Here is a 25,215-nt window from a genome sequence, read left to right as displayed (position 1 = left end):
GGCGAGCATCGCTTAAGCATTTGCAACACAACACCCCTCTTGATACGGTCCCCCAACCCGTTTACATTCCAGCTCAGCAAATGAAGCAATTTACCCCCCATCGTCAAGGACGCTCCGCGTCCCCCTCCCCACCCCCCACATCAGTGCCCAGTGCAGCGAAATAACATACCAAAAGTTTCTCAGCCAGAATAAGAGACTAAACAAAGAGAGAATACGAAAACACACACCCCAACTACCCACCACCCTGCACCCCTGCATCAGACTAAAATCCACCCCAACTAGCAGTGTGCCTGTCGCCCCTTAACTAACCTACAGAAAGCCCACGAAGGAGAAAGGAGACATCCCATCCCCTCCCGTCATCCCCCATATCAATAACAGAATGAGTCAATTTTAAGCAGCAATGTCAAAAGTCGAAGCACCTCACGGCTTCCCAGTTCTCGGAAGACAAGTAGCCAAGAAATCATTCCTGTGCAGCCGCGCCTCCGGAGGCTTCCTCCGTCCGGTCGGTCGATTCAGGCTGTTCCTGGGGTAGGGTGTCGAGCCAGTGTCCCGCGTCGTCAGGAAAGTCGAAGAAGAAAGTCCGGTGGTTTCGCTCAATGCGAAGCTTAGCAGGATAGAGCATAGAGTACCGCAGGCCCATCTCCCTGAGTCTCCGCTTCACCCCGGTGAAGCTCTGCCGCTGTTTCTGAACGGCCTGGGTGAAGTCCGGGAAAAAGTTCACTTCAGAGTTTTGGAAATGGAGAGGGCCCGCGGTCCTCGAAGCCTGTAGGATAGCATCTCTATCCCTATAATTGAATAGCCTCGCAATGATGGGGCGCGGGGTTGCTCCCGATTTAGGCGGCCCACCAGGAATCCTGTGGGCCCTCTCTACCGAGAAGAACTTGCTCAGGCCCCCCGGTTGTAGGTTTTTCACCACCAGTTCTTCCACGAAGAGTTCAGTCGAGTCCTCCTCGGCCTGTTCCGGTACTCCGGTGATGCGGACATTTTGGCGCCGCGCGCGGCCTTCGAACTCATCCAGCCGACGCGCCAGCACGCCATTAGCCAGTTTCAAAGTGCGCACCTCCGACTGGATGTCCGATACATCCGTGATCAGGCTGGATGTCTTAAGGTCCAAAGATTTCACCCGGTCATTAGTTTTCCCGAGGTCCGTCCTGATGAGATTCAGTTCAATTTTCAGCGAGTCGACCTTGCCGGACAGCTCCTCGCGAAGTGTGTGCACCTCCGTCCTCACCCCCGATATCGCGCCCATAACGTCCCTGAGCGTTATCTCGGAGTCGTCCGGCGACTCATCTCTCCTCGGGTCACTTGTGCGTACCACCTGCACCGGTGATCCCTTAGACTGGGAGAAGCGCTCGGGAATAGTGGATTGGGACTGGGACGGCTTTCTGTTGATCCGTTGAGTCTTACCCGCATCCGAGCCACCCTTGCCCGCCATGTTGGCAATCACGGGACAGGGGGGACACCAGGGGCGAAAGAGTCCAGCGGGGTACGTCCAATGCACACCACAAGGATTTCAAGGTCCAGAATCAAGATCGCCCAGCAAGGCGATCGGAGCTCAGGTACACCCCTCGGGTCGGAGAAGCACTGGCAGGGAGGAACTCCGTAGGGGCACCGCTACAACCCGCCCTGGCACAAGCGGTGCGGGAGGAGCCTCCGGGAATCGTCGACACAACTTAGGCTAGGAATGTCCAATTTTCAGTCCGAAAACGGGAGCCGCATCAGGCCCGGCTCAGCTACCGATTCCCACCGTCGTGGGACAGGATGGAGAGCAGGATTAATTCGGAAGATCGGGAGGTCTTCGGAGCTCCGAGCTCACGCGGCCATCTTGGTTGGCAGCGAAGCTCCTCCCCCCGTTATTAACTGTCTTAAGCGCCATCGCCTCGCGACAGTGACATGGCAGAAGTCAGGTCTCGCAAAGAATGTAACCCCTTCAGCAGATCTTTTAGAGTCTGGTCTAGCTTTTTCCATCACCTCCTGCCTTGCCAGAAAGTTGCCAAAAAATACCAGCATTGCTCTAGGCATATTTTCTTGGGACTCTCCTTGCCTTTTTTTAATTGTCAGTGGAAATCTATGGGCTCTTTGAACCTCGTCTTCCCATCTCCACCTAGCCTCAGGGAAGGCTCCCTTTAGAAGCCTGATCACATACCCCCTTGCATCTTGCCCTTCCACTCCTTCCTCCAGGCCCAAAAGTCTTACATTGTTCCGTCTCTGACGATTTTCAGAGTCCTCCACTTTCCATTGCAGGTCTTCCATTATTTTTGTCTGATCCCTCTTAAATTTGAGCCACTCAGTTGCCTCGTCCTCCAATCTTCCCGTCCTTTCCTCGACCAGTTCCACTCTCCCCTCCGCTTCCTCATACTTTTTGTTCACCTTCCTGATGGAGGCCTGTATTTTTTTTGTGTCATGCCTAGCTCTGCGGCTCTCTGCCCTGGCTTCACCCTGGATTTGTTTTAACATATTGACTAGTAGGTTCAAGGTGGCTTGCTCTCTCAGATTATCCTCCTCACTTGCCATGTCTTTATCTTGTACCCCTTGAGGCCCATGAAACCCTTGCAACCCCTCTTGAAAAAGGCCTGTAGTGGCAGAGTAGTCCCACAGGAGCTTTTTATTTGATTTGGCGTTTGAATTGCGTTTTAAGGCAGACTTTTTCTTTTTCTGTGCCGTTAATGTGTCAGATTCAGTACTTTCCTCCTCCTCTGATGATATCTCAGAGGTCCCTAATTCCTCAGCACTTGATGAGGTTGAGCCCTCATTTACTGAAAAGAATTTGTCCCCTTCTCGTTCTTTCTGTGAATCTATGCTCATCATACTTCCCCAGTTCGTGTCCGTTTTTGGCCTCAGATTACTGCTTATCTCAGCCTCTACTTGCAGCAGTGCGTCCAGCATTGAGGCATTATTATTCATGCCTTCAATCTCCTTTAATGTTAATTCCCCATTACCGTTGCCGTTACCTTTTGATCCTTGGAGTTTCGCCTCCTCCATGTATCGTGCCGCACCAGGAGCCGCTTCAGCAGCAGCCCCCACCTCCGCGGCTTGGTCTGTCTCTCCCAGCGTTCTTTCCTCCTCTGACCTGGGCGTGCTCGCTCCTGCGTATTCCTCTGGTTGCTCAGCAACCCCAATGCTGCTGTAATGCGACTACTCCCTACAATGCTCCAGCGGCCATCTTGCCCTCACTGGTACCAGGCGCGCAGGATTTCCAAACACAGATTTGTTGTGTATAAAACTGTATGCAGCCCTAATAGATGCATAGAGAGACCACATGAGCATTAAACAACTGCCCCTTCCCTTCTAAGACAGGACGCGCTTTACAGAAACAACTGGACAGATGAGAAGGAACCCAATCATAATCGTCTTCTATAAAACGTCCTTTACTACTGAGGCCTTACTCCGGCTCAATCCTTTCTCCTTTTCAGGAAGCGATACTACAGATATATGCTATTGAGTTTACTTGTAGAAAACACAGCCAATGACCTGAAATTGATGGTTATAATTACTGCATGTGCTGGTTCACTATGCGTTCCACACAGGTAGCATTTATAGCTTACAAATATTTTCCATTTCTGCTAAAAACTTTCTAAAACCTTTACTTCAAGCCCCAGGAAACCGTCCTTTCTTTCCTTAGGACACTACTCCTAGACACCATTTATTCACAACGGAACAGACCTTGAGTCCATAAGTCACACGGGGACCTTTCTCTGGAAGGCCCTCTCATCTCATTTGAAAGATGCACTAAAAATACTTATGTTATAATAAAGTTCTATGTTTTTTGTTTTATTTAGCCTTGAAATAGCATTAGGCTTGCATGCCTTAATAGGGGGAAAGATGTGTTGACTATAACAGTGTTATTAGGGAAAAACAAAAAAATACAGAACCAGGACACCATTCCTTCGCGACTGAATGTGTCTTTTCTTAATATACCCCATATCAATATTGTCTACACTTTGGGACGAACCAGATAATAAATTCTTGTAGGACACCCTGATCACTTTATCATGAGTGGTTGGGCCTGCAGCAGTTTGCTGAGAGTAAACCCTTTCAGGGGAGAGGTCACGATGTTAGCAAGAACAACTTGGTGGCCAGATGCATCTGGTGCACACATGGGATGTCTGTGATACGTGAGTGTGTGTGGCTCTGTGTGTGTGTGGCTCTGTGTGTGTGTGTCTGTGATACGTGTGTGTGTGTGTGTGTGTGTGTATGTGTGTGTGTGTCTGTGTGGCTGTGATACGTGTGTGTGTGTCTGTGAGCATATGCATTTATTTATATGTGTCTATGTAACCTCAAGGCTCTTTTTCTTTCATTTTATTATGTACCTGATGAATAAGCCTGCTGACTCCAAGGAGAACCAGAGAGCTTTTCAGAGAACAACAGGAAAGGTTGTGTTCCAACATTTGATGAATGTATTTTCATACAATACGTGAATATAGATATGCATTTTTGCAACTAGAGGCTTGAGGTCAGCATCCTAAGGCTGGAAAGATAAGTGAGACGTATGAACAGATATATGCAAGGGATGTATATCTTGGTGCTTTTACTTCTTGTTATTAAACATAAATAAACCATAAAGGCATCAGCTGCAAAACAAGTATGAGGGGAATGTTGTGTACTTTTGTACAACTTGTTCTCACCCACGTCCCTCTCTTTCCTAAAACACAGAAGAACTATTCCAACAGAGGACGACTGGCATCCACCCGACACTTTTCATTTCCATTGTGGCAAAGATGTGTCCGGTTCCCCGACTACCTGATAACAGAATACTAGCCGTGATGCCTTCGGGCCGAAGCCCAGTTCAAACCTTGAAGGGTGCTCTGGAGCAGATCATGTGAGGTCCACCAAGTCTCAGCAGAGCTGAGGATGGCCTTGGGTTACATTTCCTGGTGTTGTGTGGGACAGAGAGAGAGAGGACCACTCCAAGGGCTGGCTCCTACGCTCAATGGACCGGCGCCTCTACTGCGATGAGCTCACGGGGACTCAACCTGGAGCCGCCAAACCCGGCTCAGAGCCCACGACCCAACTTTCAATGGAGGGAGGAGGGTGAGAACCCAAACACTGTTCCTGAAGCTACACCCCTGTCAGGATGCAACCCCCATGGAAAACAAACTGATGGAGACAAAGTCTTGGCCTTGGCCCCACTATTTGGCAATTTGCCTTCATCATCCAGCATCCAGTCGGTTCTTCTGGAGCGCGACTAGGTCTGTTTGGCATCTAGCACACGCCTCCCTCTCAGCAAGTTGTTAAGGCCTTAACATTCTACAATAACATCCTAAGTATTTCTTTTTGCCAGTGTGCGTCGACTCTGAATCATTGTGCCTTCATATCGCATCTGGACGAGTCCCTTCTTATTGCACCATTGATGCAACAATTGGAAGTGTCCCCACCACCGACACTAATGACCCCAACAATGAGTCACATCCCCCACGCTTTGATAATCCACAACTTCCCCCAAACTCTATTGCATCACGGGTTTGGGATCGATGCCGCGCCACAGAGATCCACCGCAGCCAACCGAGATCCCTCTTAGAAGTATGTTTGCTTCAAGGGTCTTGTCCGATGACAGTGCTGCCAGACAGACACATTCCTGCAGGTTTCATCTTGACTATCAGCCTATGTCGCTCATCTCGGCCTGGGTCTCAGTGGTCTGCATCAACTGGTCCAATGCTTCTGTCTGGGCCACAGAGTTTTTGGGCATCAAATTTTTTTTTTGTACATTTTGCTGCCTCCCTCGGATGTGAGTTGACTCGGGGCCCCCCTTCAACTCATTGACTATGTTTCACTCCCGTGGTGAGCGGAGTTGCTTGACTTCTGAGTCGTCTCGTCAGCCCTCCTGCATGGAGGCAGTCAGGTCCCAGGAGATGGCACCGCTGGGCATTGGAACCGCACTCAGCTCTTGCCTCTGGCCAAGAGCAGCAGTGTCTCTGCCACAATAGTTGAGTACACAGGCGATGATGGGCCTTGAGGTTGCACTGCTACAGGGCACGGTGTCAATGAGCGACGTCCTCTTTCAACTACAAATGTATGTGAGACCTGGAATAAACAAATATCTCTGCAAGGCAAGGACTTTTTGACCAAATAGTTCATGCCTGCTTGCCAAGTTGATTTTTTTCCAGCAGGCCTTCCATATAAATATAATCTTTTTTTTGCGTTTTTAGTCACTAGGATTTTTCCCACATCGTCCTCCAAGCCACAGCTGCGGTGTCCGCATGTCTATGTGGACATTCTGTCTGTCCAGTCTCTAAGACAGGTGGTCTAGGCTTGCCATGGCCATATTGATTTTTCAGTCAATTCTCCATGGTTTCAATATTGGCAGAAGGCATCTGGTGGGCATGCGTTGATTCAAGGAGACTTTGCTTTGCTTTTAGTCATTTCTTCAACTTTGCTGTAGGTGACAACTCTCCAGTATACTTACTTACAGCTGTAATCTGTAACTGCTTAATACGGGCCCCGATTAAGAGCGACACTTTCCCCCGATGATCAGGGTCCATTAAAGCCTAGCAGAGTGAACTGGACGCTCATCCGCACTCGGCTATGGGCGGTGGATTTCTCATGGCATAGTCTGGGCCCGCTTGGCCATGGGGAGGCCTCTGCCTGCAGATCAGCCCCTGATCTGCCAGCTCTAAAGAGTCCTTTTGAATCCCTGTCCTATGTCTCCTCCATCTCAACCTGCTATCCTGCCCAACTCTCCTCCCTGCCAGTAATGGATATTAGTTGAGTAACCGGACTCCTACCATTTGAGAGGACACCACAAATCCCTGTGTTCATTATACTCAGACGCTGAGCCTGTCAACCAGGGAAGGTTAGCAGCTAAGTAGTCTCAGCGGACAACACCGCGGGTGCACATTAACTAGGGTTGGAACCCTGTGGCAGTCGCCCTTATGGCTGTCGGAGCTCTGCACTCCTTGTCCTTTATTTCACCACTAGTGAAAGAGAGGCTGCTTGTCATGGTTGGCAGAGTAAGAGCAATGCCGGCCTTCACCTCAACGGTTTGAGCAGGAGTCTCAGGAAGTGAATCCATCTGGTGGGTGGGGCTATCACGCTGAGGTGCCTGCACCAGCCGCTTGATCGTGATTTCATAGAAGATCGATTTCATGGAATACCATAACTGAGAAATCATTCCTTCTACACTGTAATGGAACTTTTCAGAATGATTGGCATTTACCCTTTCAAAGAAACCAATTCAAATAATGCCTTTTTAGTCAAAATTAGCTTTTGAATGATTGTTTTTTAAGTGAAAATGCAATGGTTGCAGGTCTTACTTTCAGAAACAGTTTTGTCAGAGATAGTTATTTCAGTGCTTTACTTCAGGGGACATTATTTCATATTTATACCTTGAACATGGTTGTTGGACTTGGCCCTTCTGGCAGGTTCACCCCTAAACCTTTTGCTTTGATATGTGACTTGGTGCTAGTGATTTTTGGCTTCTGCGCACTTTACCACTGTGTCCCAGGGTAAAGTGCTTGCGTGTAGTGAGGTTGGCCTGCCCTCCCATAGGAATACATGGGGAATGTATGTGTCCCTGGTAGTTCCTGATGCGTGGGGAGTGCAGGTGCGAGTTTGGTATGTGCGGACTCGGGTGATTAAATGCTGCGCGATGATGTATGCGGCATGATTGTGTCTAGTGTGGAAGTGCCACTTCTAGAAGTTGGCCTGTCTGAGTAAAATATGTGAATTGGCTGTATGGCTTGTGATTGGCTGTAGCTGGCTGGTGTGCCAGGCTCCAGGAGTCAGGATGGGTCTGCCCCAGTGGTGAATGGGAGATCTGCATGTTGATGGCCGGGGAGGAGTGCACCTGGGACCTGAATAGGGCTGGGCTTTCCCCACACAATGCTGGCTCCGCCCCCTGTGGTGCGTCTAATGTCACTAGCCTGGCCAGTGAATGGAAAGGGTGGCTGAGCACAACAAAGTACTCCAAAACCAGTTGCATCTGGTTTTACCTTCACCCTGCAGCCTCAGACAAAGGATTTCTAAGTATAAAAAGGGTCTGTGTCCCCTTACAAAATGTTCTTCTCTTGCTGATCCTAACTTGAGGGGGGCCTGCTGCTGCTGGGTGCCAGGAGGAACCGCCACTGGGACTGCCTCCCTGCCTAGGAGGACCCTGTGAGCTGGCCCCTGGGCCCAGCCCTTGCCCCCCACTCCTGCCTTACCTCTTGGATCTGGTCCCTGCACCTTTGGGGCTTTTTGTGGCCTGCCAGCGCCTAGGGAGTGCTCCCCCCCCAAGAATAGCGCATGGCGCCGCTGGTGCTGCGAGCCCTACCTCGAGGGATTCCCCGGCGTGGGGATCCCCCTTTGTGCCTCTTATTTCAGAGCAGGTGCCCACCCTGCATTTGGCCCGCATCTTAATTAGAAATCACTGGCAGGTGCCCACCCTGCATAGTGTACCTACCCCGCTGTAGGGGTTAATTCGAGGAAGCCCGTCCCTCATCCTTTGCCGTATTAAAATTGCCGCCAGCCCGGGGATCCTCTGTGAGGCGCTGTTCCCGCCTCCACACCCCAGGGCCGCACTGCCATTGGCTACCGCAGCCGCGACCCGGAAGTACCCAAACCCGAAACCGGAAGTAGGAAGCCACAGGAGCCTACCCCGCGCTCCTGCGTGTGCTGTAGAAACCTTGCCGCCCATAGCCGGTCCCCCATGTGGAGAGGGAGACCGGCAATGCTCCCCACCCCAGCAGCCGTCAGCAAGGAGCACCGGCCTTCAGAGCAGCGAGGCTCCCTGAGTGACGGAAGAGCCTCGCGGACCGGAGCAGAGCCAGAAGAGCCCTGCCTGATGACCGGATCCCCGCGAGCGGCCCAGGACACCTGGAGACTGGAGCCCGGTAAGGTGGGGGCTTGGGGTTGTATCTGGGAGTTCTCCCGGGCGGTCCCACGTTGTAGCGGGCCGCCCCCGCATCCCGGGGCATTTCGTACTCTGAGTCCCCAGAGGCGGGACACCAGCGCATTTGGGGGCATTGTTCATTCCGGCCCACGAGGGTCCAGCAAGCATTTTGTGATTCAAGGTCCCCCGAGCGGGACTCCAACGTCCTGGGCTTTCTTTCTTCGAGCCCACGAGAGGTTCAGGGGGCATTCAGTGTTTAGAGCCCACGAGGCTCAGAGTGATACAGAAAAGGGGGTGGTGATGAACAGAGTGTCTGAATTAAGCAGACCACTCTTACCCAGTCCAAAGATCAGGGCTTGATCCATCACCTTTTTTTTAGCTCACTGCACCATCCTAGCTCAGAACTTGGCTATATGCAAATTAGTCTGACCCTGGCCCAGTGCATCATGGGAACAGGGCAGACCAAACTACCAAGCCAATTCTTATACTGGGAAGGTAACAAGCTACCGGGGACCGGTTTCTGGCATTTCAGCCGTCTTCGGCCCGGCTTGCTTGAATCCTGATGGTGCAATGAGCTAGGGACTCACATCTGAGTATACCCTTCCACGCTTATGGTGGACAAAAATGATACAGAAAAGGGGTGGTGATGGACAGAGTGTCTGAATTAAGCAGACCACTCTTACCCAGTCCAAAGATCAGGGCTTGATCCATCACCGTTTTTTAGCTCACTGCACCATCCCAGCTCAGAACTTGGCTATATGCAAATTAGTCTGACCCTGGCCCAGTGCATCATGGGAACAGGGCAGACCAAACTACCAAGCCAATTCTTATACTGGGAAGGAAACAAGCTACCGGGGACCGGTTTCTGGCATTTCAGCCGTCTTCGGCCCGGCTTGCTTGAATCCTGATGGTGCAATGAGCTAGGGACTCACATCTGAGTATACCCTTCCACGCTTATGGTGGACAAAAATGATACAGAAAAGGGGGTGGTGATGAACAGAGTGTCTGAATTAAGCAGACCACTCTTACCCAGTCCAAAGATCAGGGCTTGATCCATCACTGTTTTTTAGCTCACTGCACCATCCCAGCTCAGAACTTGGCTATATGCAAATTAGTCTGACCCTGGCCCAGTGCATCATGGGAACAGGGCAGACCAAACTACCAAGCCAATTCTTATACTGGGAAGGAAACAAGCTACCGGGGACCGGTTTCTGGCATTTCAGCCGTCTTCGGCCCGGCTTGCTTGAATCCTGATGGTGCAATGAGCTAGGGACTCACATCCGAGTATACCCTTCCACGCTTATGGTGGACAAAAATGATACAGAAAACGTGGTGGTGATGTACAGAGTGTCTGAATTAAGCAGACCACTCTTACCCAGTCCAAAGATCAGGGCTTGATCCATCACCGTTTTTTAGCTCACTGCACCATCCCAGCTCAGAACTTGGCTATATGCAAATTAGTCTGACCCTGGCCCAGTGCATCATGGGAACAGGGCAGACCAAACTACCAAGCCAATTCTTATACTGGGAAGGAAACAAGCTACCGGGGACCGGTTTCTGCCATTTCAGCCGTCTTCGGCCCGGCTTGCTTGAATCCTGATGGTGCAATGAGCTAGGGACTCACATCTGAGTATACCCTTCCACGCTTATGGTGGACAAAAATGATACAGAAAAGGGGGTGGTGATGAACAGAGTGTCTGAATTAAGCAGACCACTCTTACCCAGTCCAAAGATCAGGGCTTGATCCATCACCGTTTTTTAGCTCACTGCACCATCCCAGCTCAGAACTTGGCTATATGCAAATTAGTCTGACCCTGGCCCAGTGCATCATGGGAACAGGGCAGACCAAACTACCAAGCCAATTCTTATACTGGGAAGGAAACAAGCTACCGGGGACCGGTTTCTGGCATTTCAGCCGCCTTCGGCCCGGCTTTCTTGAATCCTGATGGTGCAATGAGCTAGGGACTCACATCTGAGTATACCCTTCCATGCTTATGGTGGACAAAAATGATACAGAAAAGGGGGTGGTGATGAACAGAGTGTCTGAATTAAGCAGACCACTCTTACCCAGTCCAAAGATCAGGGGTTGATCCATCACCGTTTTTTAGCTTACTGCACCATCCCAGCTCAGAACTTGGCTATATGCAAATTAGTCTGACCCTGGCCCAGTGCATCATGGGAACAGGGCAGACCAAACTACCAAGCCAATTCTTATACTGGGAAGGAAACAAGCTACCGGGGACCGGTTTCTGGCATTTCAGCCGTCTTCGGCCCGGCTTGCTTGAATCCTGATGGTGCAATGAGCTAGGGACTCACATCTGAGTATACCCTTCCACGCTTATGGTGGACAAAAATGATACAGAAAAGGGGGTGGTGATGAACAGAGTGTCTGAATTAAGCAGACCACTCTTACCCAGTCCAAAGATCAGGGCTTGATCCATCACCGTTTTTTAGCTCACTGCACCATCCCAGCTCAGAACTTGGCTATATGCAAATTAGTCTGACCCTGGCCCAGTGCATCATGGGAACAGGGCAGACCAAACTACCAAGCCAATTCTTATACTGGGAAGGAAACAAGCTACCGGGGACCGGTTTCTGGCATTTCAGCCGCCTTCGGCCCGGCTTTCTTGAATCCTGATGGTGCAATGAGCTAGGGACTCACATCTGAGTATACCCTTCCATGCTTATGGTGGACAAAAATGATACAGAAAAGGGGGTGGTGATGAACAGAGTGTCTGAATTAAGCAGACCACTCTTACCCAGTCCAAAGATCAGGGGTTGATCCATCACCGTTTTTTAGCTTACTGCACCATCCCAGCTCAGAACTTGGCTATATGCAAATTAGTCTGACCCTGGCCCAGTGCATCATGGGAACAGGGCAGACCAAACTACCAAGCCAATTCTTATACTGGGAAGGAAACAAGCTACCGGGGACCGGTTTCTGGCATTTCAGCCGTCTTCGGCCCGGCTTGCTTGAATCCTGATGGTGCAATGAGCTAGGGACTCACATCTGAGGTTCCCTTCCACGCTTATGGTGGACAAAAATGATACAAAAAGGGGGTGGTGATGAACAGAGTGTCTGAATTAAGCAGACCACTCTTACCCAGTCCAAAGATCAGGGCTTGATCCATCACCGTTTTTTAGCTCACTGCACCATCCCAGCTCAGAACTTGGCTATATGCAAATTAGTCTGACCCCGGCCCAGTGCATCATGGGAACAGGGCAGACCAAACTACCAAGCCAATTCTTATACTGGGAAGGAAACAAGCTACCGGGAACTGGTTTCTGGCATTTCAGCCGTCTTCGGCCCGGCTTGCTTGAATCCTGATGGTGCAATGAGCTAGGGGTAAGAGTGGTCTGCTTAATTCAGACACTCTGTTCATCACCACCCCCTTTTCTGTATCGTTTTTGGCCACTACAGGTGTGGCAGGGTATAGTCAGACATGAGTCCCTTGCTCACTGCACCACCAGGATTCAAGCAAGCCGGGCCGACGACGGCTGAAATGCCAGAAACCGGTCCCCGGAAGCTTGTCTCCTTTCCGGTGAAGAATTGGCTTGGTAGTTTGGTCTGCCCTGTTCCCATGAGGCACTGGGTCAGACTAATTTGCATATAGCCAGGTTCTGAACTGGGGTGATGCAGTGAGCTAAATAACGGTGATGGATTCAGCCCTGATCTCTTGACTGGGTAAGAGTGGTCTGCTTAATTCAGACACTCTGTTCATCACCACCCCCTTTTCTGTATCGTTTTTGGCCACTACAGGTGTGGCAGGGTATACTCAGACATGAGTCCCTTGCTCACTGCACCACCAGGATTCAAGCAAGCCGGGCCGACGACGGCTGAAATGCCAGAAACCGGTCCCCGGAAGCTTGTCTCCTTTCCGGTGAAGAATTGGCTTGGTAGTTTGGTCTGCCCTGTTCCCATGAGGCACTGGGTCAGACTAATTTGCATATAGCCAGGTTCTGAACTGGGGTGATGCAGTGAGCTAAATAACGGTGATGGATTCAGCCCTGATCTCTTGACTGGGTAAGAGTGGTCTGCTTAATTCAGACACTCTGTTCATCACCACCCCCTTTTCTGTATCGTTTTTGGCCACTACAGGTGTGGCAGGGTATACTCAGACATGAGTCCCTTGCTCACTGCACCAACCAGGATTCAAGCAAGCCGGGCCGACGACGGCTGAAATGCCAGAAACCGGTCCCCGGAAGCTTGTCTCCTTTCCGGTGAAGAATTGGCTTGGTAGTTTGGTCTGCCCTGTTCCCATGAGGCACTGGGTCAGAGTAATTTGCAAATAGCCAGGTTCTGAACTGGGGTGATGCAGTGAGCTAAATATCGGTGATGGATTCAGTCCTGATCTCTTGACTGGGTAAGAGTGGTCTGCTTAATTCAGACACTCTGTTCATCACCACCCCCTTTTCTGTATCGTTTTTGGCCACTACAGGTGTGGCAGGGTATACTCAGACATGAGTCCCTTGCTCACTGCACCACCAGGATTCAAGCAAGCCGGGCCGACGACGGCTGAAATGCCAGAAACCGGTCCCTGGAAGCTTGTCTCCTTTCCGGTGAAGAATTGGCTTGGTAGTTTGGTCTGCCCTGTTCCCATGAGGCACTGGGTCAGACTAATTTGCATATAGCCAGGTTCTGAACTGGGGTGATGCAGTGAGCTAAATAACAGTGATGGATTCAGCCCTGATCTCTTGACTGGGTAAGAGTGGTCTGCTTAATTCAGACACTCTGTTCATCGCCACCCCCTTTTCTGTATCGTTTTTGGCCACTACAGGTGTGGCAGGGTATACTCAGACATGCGTCCCTTGCTCACTGCACCACCAGGATTCAAGCAAGCCGGGCCGACAACGGCTGAAATGCCAGAAACCGGTCCCCGGAAGCTTGTCTCCTTTCCGGTGAAGAATTGGCTTGGTAGTTTGGTCTGCCCTGTTCCTATGAGGCACTGGGTCAGACTAATTTGCATATAGCCAGGTTCTGAACTGGGGTGATGCAGTGAACTAAATAACGGTGATGGATTCAGCCCTGATCTCTTGACTGGGTAAGAGTGGTCTGCTTAATTCAGACACTCTGTTCATCACCACCTCCTTTTCTGTATCGTTTTTGGCCACTACAGGTGTGGCAGGGTATACTCAGACATGAGTCCCTTGCTCACTGCACCACCAGGATTCAAGCAAGCCGGGCCGACGACGGCTGAAATGCCAGAAACCGGTCCCCGGAAGCTTGTCTCCTTTCTGGTGAAGAATTGGCTTGGTAGTTTGGTCTGCCCTGTTCCCATGAGGCACTGGGTCAGACTAATTTGCATACAGTCAGGTTCTGAACTGGGGTGATGCAGTGAGCTAAATAACGGTGATGGATTCAGCCCTGATCTCTTGACTGGGTAAGAGTGGTCTGCTTAATTCAGACACTCTGTTCATCACCACCCCCTTTTCTGTATTGCACGAGGCTCAGAGGGCCCATAATAATAAGAGCCCACAAGAGGCTCAGGGGGCAGTTGTGTATTCTGAGTCCCCAGAGAGGGGACTCCCAACGACAGGAGCATTTCTGTCGAGCCCACGAGGGGCCCCAGAGGGCATTTGTTTCTTGAGCCAGAGGGCTCCAACGCGGCGCAGGTTATTCAAGGGGCTACAGAGAGCCCAGAGGAGATCCCCAGCTGCCCAGCACTTAGTGGGCAGCTTCTTCGTTTAGGCTTGCCCCTCTGCGCAATCTTCCCTTGGCTGCCTGTACAGCCGCCCTGACTTTCTGGACACAGGGCGTTTCAGCCCCTGGGAGGCCAGTTGGCCTGGGGACAGTTTTGTGTGTTATGCCCTTGCGTGGGGTACATGTTTGGCCCTATGTGATTTTTGCGTGTTTTGTGATTACCTGCCTAATGTCATTGCTGCATCATGTGTAATGTCTTTGTGCCTATACCTCTGAATGTATTGGGATGCTTAGGAGGTTGTTTAACCTAGTAAAGTTATACCAGTGAGCTCATGGTTCCCTGCGTGATAGTTGCCTAAGGTGGTTAGGGTTGCGTTTGGTAGTACTTACCTTTTACCAGTGGTGACTGGTTGTGTGCTACATTTTGCTATTTGGTGCTACAGTTATTGTATGTCCTAAGTGCTATTCCTACAAAGTGTTATTTCTGCAAAGTGCTAGTTCTACCAAGTGCTTATTGCTGGCAGTGGTCCAGGTAGCCCTGTCCTGTGTATATCATCCCCTGTAAATTCTGCCCGTGCCTGTGGCACCTTGTAAAGTGTGTATTTGTTATCTAATGCGTTTGGTATAATACAAAGGCTATTTTTATATATAACCTTGTGTGGAGTTTCCTTTGTGGTGGGCCTTGGGTATTGTGGCTGGGTGCGCGCGCAAACGCTTTACACCTTGCCTCCGAGATAAGCCTGACTGCTCGTGCCAAGCTACCAAGGGAGTGAGCAGTGGTTATCTTGGCGGGTGACTTACTTGCCCTGACGTAGAATGGTAGTTTCTGCCTGACTTTGGCGCAAGCCTTAGCCAACCAGAAATCCAGTTTCTAACAATGGTCATTACTTTAGATGCTTTAAATTCCCTGACCCATCACCAACGTAAACACAGTCAAACCCTGCCCCCTATAACACCTCACTACACCTAAACTACACTTATCCCTGAAACCTAAAAGGCCTTTCTACCCTCAAAGTCCACCATCCCTGAACCATAAAATAATTCACTATCCCTACCTTCATCCATTCCTGAACCGTAAAAAAAAAACCTTTCTTTGCCTATACCCCACAGGGCCCATACCCCTTTAAACACCTCAGTACACCAAACCTCCACCTACCTCAGCACCCTAAAAAACCCTCGCTGCATTTAAACACCAGCCTTCCATGACCCATAAGAACTCCTCATCACCCTAAACTGCGCCTCCCTGAATCCTTAAAAACCTTCAACATCCTAATCTCTGCCTCCTCCTGTACTCTAAAATCTCTGCACCACCCCAACTGCTACCTAAAATTGAACCTTAAAAACCCTTGCCAGCCCCAAACTTGTCCATCGGTGAACCCTATAACCATTCAACACCCTTACACTCCATCCAACTCTGAAACCGAGACACACCTCACACACCCAAAGACCACCCATCTCTGAACCCCAAAAATCCCTTTTATATGCCCAGACCCCAACTGTCCCTGACCCCTAAAAACTCCTCCTTAATCTAAACATTACCCATCCCTCAACCCAAAAACCCCACAGTAGTCCTTAACTCCACCCAGGTGTAATGTCATTTTTAAAATTGTCTTCCCTTTAAAATGTTCCTTTAATATCTGTTTTTTTTGTATTTCCTTAAAACAGGTTTCCCATGGTTTGGTTTTCTCGAATGTGGCTTCTCAGTTTTCGTTTTCCATTAATTCACACACATCAGCACCAGCATTGATAGATTGTCCTGGGCTGGAAAAGTTCCACCCTAGCCCCAAGGATGGGACCCGTGTAGACCCTGCAGCCATCCTAGCCTCAAGGATGGGACACGCGTAGGCCCTGCAGCCATCCTAGCCTCAAGGATGGGACACGCGTAGGCCCTGCAGCCACCCTAGCCCCAAGGATGGGACCCGTGTAGTCCCTGCAGCAACCCTAGCCTCAAGAATGGGACACGCGTAGACCCTGCAGCCATCCTAGCCTCAAGGATGGGACACGTGTAGGCCCAGCAGCCACCCTAGCCTCAAGAAATGGGACACGCGTAGGCCCTGCAGCCACCCTAGCCCCACGGATGGGACACGCGTAGACCCTGCAGCCACCCTAGCCTCAAGGATGGGACACGCGTAGACCCTGCAGTCATCCTAGCCTCAAGGATGGGACACGCGTAGGCCCTGCAGCCACCCTAGCCCCACGGATGGGACACGCGTAGACCCTGCAGCCACCCTAGCCTCAAGGATGGGACACGCGTAGACCCTGCAGTCATCCTAGCCTCAAGGATGGGACACGCGTAGACCCTGCAGTCATCCTAGCCCCACGGATGGGACACGCGTAGACCCTGCAGCCACCCTAGCCTCAAGGATGGGACACGTGTAGGCCCTGCAGTCATCCTAGCCTCAAGGATGGGACACGTGTAGGCCCTGCAGCCACCCTAGCCCCACGGATGGGACACGCGTAGACCCTGCAGCCACCCTAGCCTCAAGGATGGGACACGCGTAGACCCTGCAGTCATCCTAGCCTCAAGGATGGGACACGTGTAGGCCCTGCAGCCACCCTAGCCCCACGGATGGGACACGCGTAGACCCTGCAGCCACCCTAGCCTCAAGAAATGGGACACGCGTAGGCCCTGCAGCCACCCTAGCCCCACGGATGGGACACGCGTAGACCCTGCAGCCACCCTAGCCTCAAGGATGGGACACGCGTAGACCCTGCAGCCATCCTAGCCTCAAGGATGGGACACGTGTAGGCCCTGCAGCCACCCTAGCCCCTCGGATGGGACACGCGTAGACCCTGCAGCCACCCTAGCCTCAAAGATAGGACACGCCCTGCAGCCACCCTAGCCCCAAGGATGGGACCCGTGTAGTCCCTGCAGCCATCCTAGCCTCAAGGATGGGACACACGTAGACCCTGCAGCCATCCTAGCCTCAAGGATGGGACACGCGTAGGCCCAGCAGCCACCCTAGCCCCAAGGATGGGACCCGTGTAGTCCCTGCAGCAACCCTAGCCTCAAGGATGGGACACGCGTAGACCCTGCAGCCACCCTATCCCCAAGGATGGGACACACGTAGGCCCTGCAGCCACCCTAGCCCCAAGGATGGGACACGCGTAGACCCTGCAGCAACCCTAGCCTCAAGGATGGGACACGCCCTGCAGCCACCCTAGCCCCAAGGATGGGACACGCGTAGGCCCTGCAGCCATCCTAGCCTCAAGGATGGGACACACGTAGGCCCTGCAGCCACCCTAGCCTCAAAGATAGGACACGCCCTGCAGCCACCCTAGCCCCAAGGATGGGACACGTGTAGGCCCTGCAGCCACCCTAGCCCCACGGATGGGACACGTGTAGGCCCTGCAGCCACCCTAGCCCCACGGATGGGACACGCGTAGACCCTGCCGCCACCCTAGCCTCAAAGATAGGACACGCCCTGCAGCCAACCTAGCCCCAAGGATGGGACACACGTAGGCCCTGCAGCCACCCTAGCCTCAAGGATGGGACACACGTAGGCCCTGCAGCCACCCTAGCCTCAAGGATGGGACATGCGTAGACCCTGCAGCCACCCTAGCCTCAAGGATGGGACACGCCCTGCAGTCACCCTAGCCTCAAGGATGGGACACTCATAGACCCTGCAGCTTCATCATGTCGATAGCCCAGGGTGCTTTAGGCTTAAGCCCTGCAGGAACCAGAGCTCTTTGCCAATAAGGCTGTCACCTCGTCTTCCATTGCATCAGAGGATGAGGCGGTTTAGGAGCCTCACTGACTCCGCTCCATCCTGTGAAAAGATGGGAGAGGGTGAGGAGGTTCAAAGCTAACACATGTCGAGTGCATGGTATATCCTCTGCGTATGCTTCAGCTTTCCTATTTCAGTGCCGGAGGCGGAGGGAGCTGTCTGCCTGCCCTGAGGGTCTATGCGCCAGGAGCTGATGAGCTGAGTGGACCATTCTGTCAAAGGTTGTATGAGTGAATGCAGGTGAGAGAGTGTGTGCGTGCATGTGTGTGAAACTGAGAGTATGAGTGACAGTGAGTGAAACCATGACTGAGAATTAGTGAGTGAGAAAGAGTGTCAGTATAATTCAGAATAAAAGAAACTGATTAAAAGCAATACCACGACTGAGAATGTGTGAGAGTAATAGCGAGTATGCGTGAGTGAATGTGAATGTCAGTGAGAATGAATGAGTGTGGGATAGTGTGTGTGGGTGACTGTGAATGTCAGTGAGAATGAATGAGTGTGGGATAGTGTGTGTGAGTGACTGTGAATGTCAGTGAGAATGAATGAGTGTGGGATAGTGTGTGTGAGTGACGGCGAATGTCAGTGAGAATGAATGAGTGTGGGATAGTGTGTGTGAGTGACTGTGAATGTCAGTGAGAATGAATGAGTGTGGGATAGTGTGTGTGAGTGACTGAATGTCAGTGAGAATGAATGAGTGTGAGATAGTGTGTGTGAGTGACTGTGAATGTCAGTGAGAATGAATGAGTGTGGGTTAGTGTGTATGAGTGACTGAAAGTCAGTGAGAATGAATGAGTGCGGGATAATGGGTGTGAGTGGCGGTGAATGTCAGTGAGAAGGAATGAGTGTGGGATAGTGTGTGGGAGTGACAGTGAGGGATTGTGAGTGAGAATGAGTGTAAGGGAGCGACTGAAGATGAGTGTGAGCGAGAATCAGTGTGAGTATGGGAAAGTAAGTAAATGCATGAGTGAGTGAGAGTGTGTGTTATGCCTGCCAATCAGCAGTTGGCCCTGCAATACTAGAAGTAATACTTGGCCTTTAGGCAACAGGTTAAAACGCTGGAGATGGTACATCAAAGGTGATTGTGGCATTACTACTAACTGTGGCAAAATGCTAGTGCTGCCACAGGACAGGTTATTCTTGGTATAGAGGGCACCCGTGGCAAAATACTGCTGCCAGCATACGCAGAGTAATGATTGGCCACCTAAGGCATATTGCTGACACGTGAAATTTGGGGGTAGTTCATTTTAGTGGTAATTCTTGGCACATGGACACTCATGGCAAAATACTACTGCTGGCACACTAAAAGTAATTCATGACCTATGGACACCTGTGGTGAAATTCTCATGCAATTCAAGGCATTAGGGAGGCCAACATCATTAAAGGATAGCAGACGATGATGACAAAATGCTGGCCCTGACATACTTGAGGTAATTATTTACATATGTGTCACTCACGGTAGATAGAAGGCATCAGTGGGATATTGTATGTTATTCTTACATAAGGAGTTGGTTTGAACCCCATAAAAGTACCTGAATATTTCTAACCCTGTTGAGCAACTTTATCTGAAAATTGTGCTTTAAAATACACTCTCAAACCCTTTCTTTTCAAATTTTCTCAGGGGGTTGAGAGGGTTACTACCCAAAAACCCTCCAAGAAGAATTCAGACTTGCATGCTTCGATTCGGGTAAGTATTACCCTCACCGACTTCAGGCATCACCAGCCCCCACTGCTAGAACCCATGGACATAGCTCTATGGGACACATGAAAGCATCCTTACCTTGGAGACAGCTGCCATAGACACATCTTAGTGGAAATGACTGACACCCACACACTCACATAGATACATAAAGGCATACACCCACATGCACAATCACACACACCGACAGTAATGTGGGCCCACATCTCAGCGGCGCTATCTAAGTGCACTTGATGTGGGCCCTGGCATGACGCCTCTTGTTGCCATTTAGCACCAAGTCACCCGGGGCCCTCACCCCTGTAGTCAGCGCCTCCTGAAATACAGGACTTTGGACTCAGGACAAACAGGCTGGATGGCTACAGTCCTAGTTTCCAAAGAGCCACAGAGCAGGGATGTAGATCACTGGAAACATATGGCAGGTCCCTGTGCCCAAGACAACACAAGCACTGCTGCCCACGCGTCCTCCAGGCTCATTTTTCATCATCGGACTTCAATTAGACCAGAAACAGAATCCAAGGACGCAGATAGATTGAAAAGGGCCCCACTTCTCCACTCCACAACAAGAGGATCAGAGCTCCAAGGCTACTCCTCACAACCAGGTGCCCAGGGGGAGGGACGCAGTCTGCTCCTCCAAATAACAAGAGGGTCAGTGGTGTGAAGAAGATCCAAGATCTGCTCCTCATACAAAGGCTCCTCACATCCAGGGGCTGAGAGCTTCCATGATAGGCTCCTCACAACCAGGAGCCCAGAGTATCCAGGCTCCTCCTCACAACAATGAACACAAAGGACCTAGGCCCAGCAACTCAAAACAAGACCAGAGAATCCATTCTCTGTTCCGCATCAAGAGTGGCCCAGGGAATCAAAGCTGCACATCTTACAACCCTACAGGATCTATACTCTGCTCCTCAAAGCCACAGGGCTCTAGGATCCAAACTCTACATCACAATCAGGCGGACAGAGAACCCGGGCTCTGCTCCTCACAACCATGAGCCCGGAGGATCCCGGCTCATCCTCACAACCAGAGGCCAAAAGAACCCAAGCTCTAGTCCCCACAATCAGGGGCCAAGAGAATCCAGGCTTATCCTCACAACAAGGGGCCAAGAGAACCCAGGCTCTGCTCCTCGCAACCATGAGCCCGGAGGATCCAGGCTCATCCTCACTACCAGGGGCCAAAAGAACCCGGGCTCTGCTCCTCGCAACCATGAACCCGGAGGATGCTGGCTGCTCATCACAACCAAGGGCCAAGAGGACCCAAGCTCTGGTCCTCAAGAAAGGGGCCAAAGGATCCAGGTTCCGTTCCTGACAACTATGCTCCTAGGCTCCTCATCACAATGTTAAATAGTTCAAAAGGGAAGGCAACGGCCATAATGCAAGTTGAAGAGGAAGAAGTATATACAAAATTACAAAAAGGAGAGGATTGAAGCCTCTACCTTGACTAAAGCTCATTTGATAACCGCTAACATTAAATGCAATAATATTCAATGTCACAAAATACCCCACCATCTGAAAACAAAGAATGTATCACCTACATTCCCTCCTGTACTTGAGCAAAAAGAGGATAAAACGTTGTAGCAAAAAACAGAAACATATCAATAAAAGCACTGCAGGCACAAGCGTAAAGATGCAGCGAAGGAGCAAATGAAAGGGCTTCACTGACCTGACGGTTCTAGAGTTCTCTCCATCAGACCTGGAAGAAAAGAGAAGATAAGCAGGTGAGTGCTGGGTCCACACATAGGACACACACGGGTGGGCGATCGATGAGTGGTACGATTAGAAGAGAGGATGGCAGGTGAGTACAGCCTCTACACATAGGACATGCAGAGGTGGGCGATCGATGAGTGGTACGATTAGAAGAGAGGATGACAGGTGAGTACAGACTCTACACATAGGACATGCACGGGTGGGCGAACCATGAGTGGTACAATTAGAAAAGAGGATGGCAGGTGAGTACAGCCTCTACACATAGGACATGCAGAGGTGGGCGATCGATGAGTGGTACGATTATAAGAGAGGATGGCAGGTGAGTACGGCCTCTACACATAGGACATGCAGAGGTGGGCGATCGATGAGTGGTACGATTAGAAGAGAGGATGACAGGTGAGTACAGACTCTACACATAGGACATGCAGAGGTGGGCGATCGATGAGTGGTACGATTATAAGAGAGGATGGCAGGTGAGTACAGCCTCTACACATAGGACATGCAGGGGTAGGCGATCGATGAGTGGTAGGATTAGAAGAGAGGATGGCAGGTGAGTACAGCCTCTACACATAGGACATGCAGGGGTAGGCGATTGATGAGTGGTACGATTAGAAGAGAGGATGGCAGGTGAGTACAGCCTCTACACATAGGACATGCAGAGGTGGGCGATCAATGAGTGGTACGATTAGAAGAGAGGATGACAGGTGAGTACAGACTCTACACATAGGACATGCACGGGTGGGCGAACCATGAGTGGTACAATTAGAAAAGAGGATGGCAGGTGAGTACAGCCTCTACACATAGGACATGCAGAGGTGGGCGATCGATGAGTGGTACGATTATAAGAGAGGATGGCAGGTGAGTACGGCCTCTACACATAGGACATGCAGAGGTGGGCGATCGATGAGTGGTACGATTATAAGAGAGGATGGCAGGTGAGTACAGCCTCTACACATAGGACATGCAGGGGTAGGCGATCGATGAGTGGTGAGATTTCAGAATAGAGAAAAGGCAGGTGAGTACTGGCTAAACAGATAGGACATGCACGGGTGGGCGAACTATGAGTGCTGAGATTAGAAAATCGAGGAAGGGCAGGTGAGTATGGGCTAGGCTCAAAGGAGGTGCATGGGTAGGTGATCCATGAGTGGTGAGATCAGAAGAGAGGATGCAGGTGAGTGCTGGCTCCACACATAGGACATGCATGGGTGGGCGATCGATGAGTGGTGGGATTGGAAGAAAGGATGCACGTGACTACTGACTCGACACATATGGCATGTACAGATGGGCGATAGATGAGTGGTGGGATTAGAGGAGTGGATGTAATCAAGCAGTCAGCATTGCATCCAATTTGCTTAAAGAATGTTGGTGTTTCCTATTGTGACACGTAAATTGTGTAACACTTGAGGACAAATTAAAACATGCATCCCGTCCACACAATCTATATCCTGGGAAACTAGCCATATGAAGAAAATCCAATTTTGTTTGCTGCAAATCTCGGACAGTACTTGGAAATGCAATATGTCTGCCTGATCCAGTTGTGTGTTTTTCTATGGAGGATTTTTTTTTAATGCACTGTATTGGCGTAGTTCAATGGTCTTTGAACGAAACTCGTATATAATCTTATGATTTGACCGTATTGTATTTTGACATGTTCTATTGTTCTTTTATGATTCTTTTTTAATAATCTAATTAAGATCGAAGATGATGAAGGCACATACAGAATTAAAGGCAGCACCTAGTAAAGAAAGTAGGCATATGATAACAGTTAAGGCCTACATGAGGAAATTTAAGTTGGTGCTACAGGCTAAAAAAAAAGCAATAAAGAGGCCCACTGATCTTTAGGTTTATGAAAACTTGTTTCTGAGAAGCTTGCTGGCAATTCCCGCAGTCTGCTCTAGTTATGTTTGCCATAAACAGTTGAGCATTAGACAACTGGAAGATGTTACGCACCCTACGCCATCCACATCCACAAACAGAGCAACACACTCACACCAAATGAACCCTACACATTTACTACAAACTAACCCTATGCACAATCCAATGTCTCAGCACCCACTACAAAACCACACAAACCACACCTATACACCCTTCTATCCCAGCTAACACACATTTCCACCATCACCTACAAACAGTACACAACTCTATCCTTTACAAGTAACCCATCCACTCATCACTAACACAACAAAAATCCACACCATACTTAACTATAACCCATCCAAACACACAGTCCCCACTCTAATTACTCCTAACAGACCCCCTTATCACTAACAAACATATACTCAGCCTTCGATCATTTGTCCAACCAACACACTCCTCTTCTTTCTACCATACTAACACAAACGCACAACACATACACTGCACAGCACCACACATTTTAACTCTTGCAACAAACCAGTCTAAGACAAACACTCTTACCTCTACTTCATCCCCTCCTCCACACAAAATACACTCTACTCACAAACACATCACAACACCCTCTACCTTACAACTTCCACTCGTAAACAATATTATACAAACAAATCCATCTCATGAAACAAACACACCAGCACCTCTTTTCACTACTCCTCAAAAACAAAACATATCACGTATACCAGCACAACAAAATCTCTCAACACCACACCTCTTAATACTTATTGTCACAAAATACAAACATACACCCAGTTTTCAAACTACACAAAGGAACAAACTCCAAAGTCAAGCTTTCTCTCTTCGACTACACCTAACTTACATACAGCAACTCTCTTCCAACCGCCTCTCATCCGTTGGACAGTTTAGAACCTTACTACATGACCCACATGCTGCACCACCACCCCTGACTCATGCACCCTCCGCCCTAAACACATGCAAACAATATAAGCAACATGCCACACCTCACAACTTCACTTCTCCATGTCTACTGCACAACAATGTTACACCAGAAAAACAACACATCGCACCAACTCTCTTTCAAACAGCCTACACGCAGACCCATCAAAATGCCTTCTTAGCATGCTGGACGAGGACCACATTACCGAACAGCTACACAATTGCTATCCTAACACAGCTAATACCAGCACTAAAAACACACCTGCTACAAACCCACACAATACTGATCACTCTTTTACAAAAACAAAGTCTCACTGTCACCTAAGCACATTCTCTAAACTGTCTACTAATAAATGCTCGATCGCTCTCTAAAAACAAACATCACATCCACGACCTTCTCACTGACACAAAACCAGACATACTATTCATAACCGAATTATGGTTGGGAGAGGATATGGCTCCAGTCCTTCATGAAGCCATTTCTCTAGGCTAGCAAACGATCCCCCAAAATTGGATAGCCAAAAAAGGAGGTGATCTAGCTGTTGTTTTCAGGCAAACATTACATATCACTAAAGTTGACGACATCTCCATAAAGAATTGTGAGGCTCTTCTAACCAGATGCAATCCTACACCGTCTCCATCCTGTAACTTCCTGCTCCTTTACAGACCTCCATCTAGCAAGGCGACATTCCTAGATGCACTTCTAGACACAGTTTCAAACCTGATAACAATACTCTCCAACCTATGCGTTCTGGGTGACCTCAACATTTGATTTGACAAACCCAATCTGCCCCTTCCGAAAACAATAAACACTGGCCTAGACGCACTGAACCTGCAT

At 50.0% G+C, this 25,215-nt stretch overlaps 1 protein-coding gene across 2 annotated transcripts in view; it reads right to left on the bottom strand.

Annotated features, from left to right (window-relative positions):
* The window catches only part of IQSEC2 (IQ motif and Sec7 domain ArfGEF 2), a 942,770-nt gene that overhangs the window by 707,711 nt on the left and 209,844 nt on the right, over positions 1-25,215 (bottom strand). For both annotated transcript variants that reach the window (XM_086940141.1, XM_086940140.1), the window contains exon 2: positions 21,529-21,558. In XM_086940141.1, the coding sequence (XP_086796267.1) occupies positions 21,529-21,558 (30 nt within the window). The remainder of the gene's footprint in view (positions 1-21,528; positions 21,559-25,215) is intronic.

Source organism: Lissotriton vulgaris, chromosome 10 (genome assembly GCF_964263255.1).
Source record: "Lissotriton vulgaris chromosome 10, aLisVul1.2, whole genome shotgun sequence".
NCBI classification, from domain to species: Eukaryota; Metazoa; Chordata; class Amphibia; order Caudata; family Salamandridae; genus Lissotriton; species Lissotriton vulgaris.
The sequence above is the reverse complement of the archived record's forward strand: the minus strand, read 5'-3'. Positions and strand labels throughout refer to the sequence as shown.